We start from the raw sequence: 7,134 nt of genomic DNA, 5'->3' as shown, positions 1-7,134 counted from the left end.
ATAATGTTTGTTTAAGTAGATTTTCATATACGAATACATTTTTGTAACGTAATTTTACTCAACATTTTTAAAAATAATGCTCAACTTCTTTCAGTGATTATAGACTTTAAATTTGGGACATTAATTGATGTACGAATACAAATATAAATATTTGTGGCTTGATTAAAACGTGATTTAATCATTTTTGCACATTAGGTGCCATGCTCAACTCAGGCCAAAAATAATCGCTCGATAAGAGCACTATCAAGATATCGGTATTGGATTTTGGCAGATATATAAGACAGTATTGTTGTACATCATTTTATCATTAGTTTTCAAACTAAGCATAAAAATGGAACAATCCATCATTCAGTGCTTCGTAGTGACATTTTTCATGGGCAAGTGTACATTTAAATTGAAAGAAATACTATTGAGCTGAACATTTTACTGTATCTTAATTTTCTCATTTCAAGTATCAATTCATCTATTCTTAGTGTCATTTACTAATTATTTACATTTTTAAACGCATTTTGTGAGATTGTCATTTGTCGAAAAAAATATATGAATTTCTTCATTTTTTTTCTGATTATGTATGTAGCTCATCAAACAAATTTTTTTATTGGAATCTCGAAAATCGCGTTTGAAAATTTTTATATTTAATTTGGTTTTTGTAATTATTTAAAAATAAAAAATAATACATTGATATACATTCATTAACTATATTTATAAAATCAGTCAGATGAATATCATAATCGCTCAATATGAAATGTTTAACTTTTTTAGTCACTGCCCAAGGTATCAATCTTGGAGAAAAAGTCGTAGACCATGAATTTCCTCATTTAGTAGCAATATTTAAAGATCCTGGATTCGAAGCTAAACATGTTTGTAGTGGAAATATTTTGAACGAGTATTGGATTTTGACAGCTGCTCATTGTACAGCCGATTTTTCAGAAGGTCTTTTTGTTAAAGCGGGGCAACTCGGTCTCGATAACACGAAAAGTAGCTACGTGGCTTCGGTCGAAACAATATTTCTTTACGCAGATCAAAACAGGTAAAGTATTGTTTAAAATTTTACAACAATAAATAAAAACAGTTATCGATGCAAAAAATAATCTTAGCGTAAAAATAGTCTCAATCCACGAGGCAAGATTTCATGCTATTTATCAAAAAGGCTGATAACATTGTGAAAGCAATGCCTTTTTCTTATACGATTTGGTGATTTTTAAAGACGTAAATATATTATATATTTTAATCTATTATGGTTTTATTCAAATGAGAATCAAAAGAATCAAACATTTTCCATGTTTCCTATTTTTGACAATTCGATGTACAACAATTATTAGTAACAACTTTGGTTGCACAATATCGAGCAAATATATGATTATTACCCTAGTTAAATGATAGAAATAATCATAATTCTATTTTTCTTTTATGTCTTTAGTTTTATTATTAATAAAATATTTTTTGGCAATGCAAAGTTGAACCTATTTTCTTGTCAATAAATAAAAAATAATGTTAATAAGGTATTCATTAATTGAAATGTTCATTTTAAACTATGTATAATGTATAAAGCCACTTTGATTCAAATTTGTACAAATATTGATAGAACTTTAAATAAGAGTGTTCATATCTAAAAAAAGGAATTTTACATTTAACGCATAACACATAAAACAAATGCAACTGATATAAGCAACATATGACACATTTTATTTCTTGTAGCCTTATCAGTATCATTAATTTACATAACTCATCGATTTTATTATATGCCCACGAAAAAGATTTGATTTTTTTAAATTCGATCTAAATGAGACTTTTATTTTCAGCAAAAAGAATCACGATATTGCTTTGATAAAACTTAAAGAGCCTTTAGGGTTCAATTCTCAAGTTCAGCCAATCGAAATATCTGGTGAACATCTTATAGTCGGCGAAAATGTTACCATTTCTGGTTGGGGTGGGGTAGACCCAGTGGGAAATGGTGCATCGCAAGAACTATACAAAACAACGATGACAATTATTGATGATGATTCATGCATGGATCTTCTTGCAGTTGTTTATCAAAATCCATCATTACATCCTAATGATTTTTGTACCAAAGGATTAGATGGTGTGACAACTTGTAAAGTAAGTTCGAGCTTTTTCTAAATTTAAAAAAAAAATAGAAGCAAGAGTGAACTGCCAATTAATCTTATAAATAAATTACATTCAACAGAAAGATGGTGGAAATCCAGTAATGAGAATGAGAAAAAACAAAACTTTCGAGCTTGTTGGATTGGCTTCTTGGTGGAGCGATCCTTGCGGCGTCGAAGGAGCACCTTCTGTGAATGTAAAAGTCAAACCATACCTTGATTGGATAACATCGACATTAGCTAATAATTAATCAATTTTAATTTTATTTATAGTTTTTATTACATGTGTAAAACTGTATATAAGATAGTTTATTATGAAATTAAAAAAAATATATTGAGTTCAATGATTACTTTAAACTAAAGATTATTGTCTCAAAATTATTTTCAACTGATTAAGGTTAATTTTTATGTAGTATATCTAACTACTCTTTTGCTTCCTCGTAGAAAAAGCTTTGTGATAAGCTCGAAAAAAAGATTTTGAACCAGGCATTAAAATATGTACCAATTTCGTTTACATTTATATAAACTAGAATTATTTTCAACAAATATCTGAATATCAGCCTTCTCAGTCTTCTGGCGGAGTTCGAATCATCATTAGGGATGTACCCAGAATGCAATGTACCCTCTGCACACCTTCTTTTTATCAGTTTCAATTAAAGATTTATTACTAATTCATCAATAATGGATGTTCTCTTTGCCAAAGAATTGGCTCCATTTTTTATCTTGTAGTAATCAAAAAAATTAGTATTGATTCGTCTTATTGCTGACTAAGAAAAAAATTTAGATGCCTCATAATGGGTTATAAATTTAAAATATACAAATTTTTTTGCTTCCAAAGGAAGCTAGTATAAAAACATTTACCCTTATTCATAAGTTGGAGTAGCGAGTGCACACATACGATGATTCCGAAAAATCTTTATTCATGAATCATTCGTGGTGTACACCTCACTTGTACTCCCTCTCAACATGAACGTTAACGCAAACCACCATATACACTCCCACTCACACGAGCTCAAGACGAAAGAGCAAAATTAAATGATAACGATACTCCGACTAGTACCGTACCACACTTCGCTTACCGTGACTGGCGCAGGGTGGCAGCGAATCTCTCTCCCTCTCGCTGCCTCTCATTTTTGCTCCCTCTGCATCAGCAATAGCAGCAGTGGCAGCGGCAACACGCGCCATGTTTCCGCGCTAAAATTGTATACCTCGTTAACTATAATACAGCCCAGACAGAAAAGCTATTCGCCCGGGTACATCAAATCGCAAAATGCGAGCTGCCTTATTTTCTTTTCGAGGGTTTTGTCATCGATTCATATCTCACTTTTTTTCTGTATATGTTGCATCTATTTGTGAGTGTGAACGAGATATTTACTCTATTTTTTTTGAACTCTACAATAATGGCTCCATTGATTTTTCTTCATTTGACAAAATTTACAACATTTTAATTTCCATACGGAAAGAAAAATTGTAATGCGCACAAAAAAATATTTTATCACATGAACTCAAACTACAGTGACATAAAACTAACTTAAATATACTGTATTATAAGCTTTCTGTTATTGTAACCAAAAGGTTTAGTTAAAAGGACAATATTTTGATTGGACATAAAAAATTGCCTTTTTTATACCAAAGTGTGAGTTTTGTAGTCTGTATTGCAATACTTTTTCCGCTCATCATTCATCTTTGGCAACGTTTTTTGAATCGAAACTGATCCTTAATCTCGAATTTCGAGGTAAGATATTAAAATATGTTGTTTTTTTCTGAAATTAAATTGAAAGTTTCATTAAATTAAAAACTTTAGAAAAGTATAAATTTTTTATTTTCGGAAAAAATATTGAAAATGTAAGAGAAATAATTAATTTAATATTTTGATACTAGCATGATCGCGTCTGGAATTAAAATTAATTAAAAAAAGCAAAATGATTTATTTTGAAATACTCCTAACGAATGCGATTTAATTTACTAATTTCAAGTCGTTGCGGTCATTTTAAAATATACATGTGTTCCAAACCGTTTCACTCACTGCAAAAAAACTGTTTTTTTTGCATATGTAAATATAATTTGAGTATACTTCATTAAGCATCTCGACAAAAAATTGTTCGGATGCGAGTTCATAAAAACTTTACGTAGAATAAGTCATTTGGAGTATAATTTACAAAACAAAATTACGTTGCGAGAATAAACTATAACTTGGAAAAAAAAAACTTTTGATTTTATACTTAGCATTTTAAATAATCATCAAATATAAAATTGAAGCATTCAGTAAAGATTTCAAGTGTTTTCTATTGTACGCTATAACAAAGAAACGGCTTCTAGTTGAATAAAAAGGCATCAGCGAAAAATTTACATATTTATGAATATATTAAGTTATGAATTTATGCATTCATCACTGCGCCCATCAATGGGTGCAAAGGAAATTGATTTTGCAAAACTCGAGGCCGTAGTAGAAATGCTTCAAGTCTTAACATATTGTTGATGATAATGTATGAAAGATAAGTTAATTGATAATTTATATAAATTAATAGCACCAAATTCGTATTTCTAAACATACACGACAAAATAAAATAACTTCTTTTCGCCACTTTAAAATCAGCCATCTCAAATATCAACTAAGTCGCAAGCTTTCTACGAAGTAGCTCCTTCGTAAAATTTTAACCACCGAGAATTGTACATTACAAGGAAAAAAAAAGGATTTCTCAAAAATGCAACTTCTGTGGCCACTTACCATTGGCCCTCACTTACGAGAAAGTAAACGCTGCGTCGCACTAAAGCGTGCCCGTACGTATCAGGTACGTAGAATAGCTTGAAAAGTACGGCCCCCTTCATGTAAGTTTAAAAATTGAGCCAGTTACACAGCTTAAAATGGAGGTTAAATTTTCTTTAGAACAACAAGTACCATAGAACAGTTATTATTGATCAGGAAAATAATGCGTGCCGTTGAGGTATTCGAAATTCTTAATTTACATTACAGAATTCTCCGATCATGCCCATGTAATACGCTAATCCACAAGCAAACATCTATAATATGACATCTTCGTGGGGTCTACTTGTATATTTTCTTATGTTGAAAACAATAATTAATTAAGACAAGTATTGTGATATTTTACCAACAATCATTAATTACAATTTATGTCTATTTTTAATCGATATAATTTTCACCATCAAAAGTGTATATTTCAAATAAGATCATTTGTAAAACGCATACTTTGTTTTTTAGTTTTTCTGATGAGGCCGATAGTCCCAGAAAAAAAAGGATGAAAATAAAATCTTATTGTTAAAATCTTTCAATACCATTATTCATTTTCAATCATTTTTTAGATTTAATTTTAAATTTGAATTATTGGCTTTCATTGCCGAATCATAACTTAAAGATTCAAAGAAAAGTAAAATTACAAAACATTTTTTTATTAATTTAACAATTTTACCGCGAAAAACAATTCTTAAAATGGAAAATATTCATAATGAAAGATGAAAGTAGAAAGAAGCCATTAAGGCGCTTGCAATATCTTTACTTCGAGGTACCTACTAAATGATACACATATTAAGGGTGCAGCAAACAATGAAATCCCGCGCGGTTTCTTACTCTTCGTTGGTTTATTAAAAATTTTACTGTGACTTTGGCTTACAGGGTATGGTTAGAAGCTTTCACTTTGACAGCACTGACGGAGTTGCTTGATTAAATTATTTTCAACAAATTTATGTAATAGTTTTTTTTAAATTGCAATTGTTTGAATCGTCACTATTTTCATAAAATGTTCTTACGCTATTATTGACAATCGTTGTAAATATTAATTTTGATAATTAAGAATGCTGTAAGTTGGCTACTTTTATCGAAAAAAAAATTACTGTTAAGTTAGCTGGTTGCTCGGCAAATTCTCAACTCAATTTGTAAAAGAAGATATACATTGTTAACATTTTTTTTAAATTCGGTGACCAAGATATCAAAAATTAAAAAATATTTTTCTGTCCAAAGATATGAATTTCAAAAGTAATTATTATTTTCAATGTATTAATAGAAATTGTATATTTTACCTACATTACTTTCACCATACAAATCTCATTACGTCAATAACTAACTATCATATCGATGATCTAAGCAAGATAGTGCAATATGCCGATGGGTCGAAATGGGAAGTTATCTTTTCTATCCACGTGTTACAAGCGTAAAATATTTTCATATAAGTATATAACTAAAGTGTACGGGCTGTAGGTTCATTGTGCAAGAAAAAGTTCTATTCATCGACTTAATATGATTTATCGAGAAAGATCACCAACACGCTTATGGCCTCACGTAGCAATGAAGCTTTTAAAATATTTGTCGATTACCTTTGAATTTATGACACATCGGTGTGCATAATGCGTATGAAAAGAACCATTTGCGCGTACAATGACGAGTGGGAGAATCCGACAGATGCCCATTACAGTAAATACACACTTACATATAATATGCGATAAGTGATCGCATATGATTCCTATTCACGCAAACGTGTTGCGTGTTTTCTTTCATAGCGATCGCATATAGAGATAGTAAATATTTAACCCTTCGAGTGAAGTTGGATCGAAGGATTTCGGAAGCGGAACATAATGAAAATTGTCGAGGTAGCTCGTAATTTACGTTTCGAGTGGCATGTGGTCGGTAGGCTTTCTAAAAACGTCTCAAACGGTTTTAATGAAAATTTTGTTGAGCGTAAAATGACATGGAAAGGTGTTGGCTTACGTATGCCCATTTTCTACACCTGTTTTGTGCAGCCTTAATGATTCAAGGTGCAAAATTTTTCTTCCATCTTGTTCTGTTGAAGAGTGATAGTGTACTTAGAGTGCCAGAAAATGTAATGGTCGTTTATGATTTAATCCTTTTTAATTGGTACGGTTTCATTTAATAATGCCTTTATAATTTATTATGAGCTTTTGTATGAAAGCAGTAGAAAGACTCTTTAATTTTCAAAATTAATGATAAATTGTGCAATGAAGGGAATGAAATTCTTTTTCATTCTTTCACTTAATTTAATTAGCCACTGTCAAAATA

General features: G+C 30.4%; 1 protein-coding gene across 1 annotated transcript; it reads left to right on the top strand.

Annotated features, from left to right (window-relative positions):
• Nucleotides 1-331: 331 nt before the first annotated feature.
• Nucleotides 332-2,356, top strand: LOC106655906 (mite allergen Der p 3-like). The gene is made up of 4 exons (XM_014376506.1): nt 332-383; nt 763-1,030; nt 1,803-2,100; nt 2,189-2,356. Exons 1-4 carry the CDS (start codon nt 332-334, stop codon nt 2,354-2,356), a joined length of 786 nt encoding a protein of 261 aa, XP_014231992.1.
• The last annotated feature ends 4,778 nt before the right edge of the window (nt 2,357-7,134 follow it).

The sequence above is a fragment of the Trichogramma pretiosum genome, unplaced genomic scaffold (assembly GCF_000599845.2).
Source record: "Trichogramma pretiosum strain Unisexual culture from Peru unplaced genomic scaffold, Tpre_2.0 scaffold54, whole genome shotgun sequence".
In the NCBI taxonomy this organism is placed as follows: Eukaryota; Metazoa; Arthropoda; class Insecta; order Hymenoptera; family Trichogrammatidae; genus Trichogramma; species Trichogramma pretiosum.
This window is presented reverse-complemented; position numbering and strand designations above follow the sequence as displayed.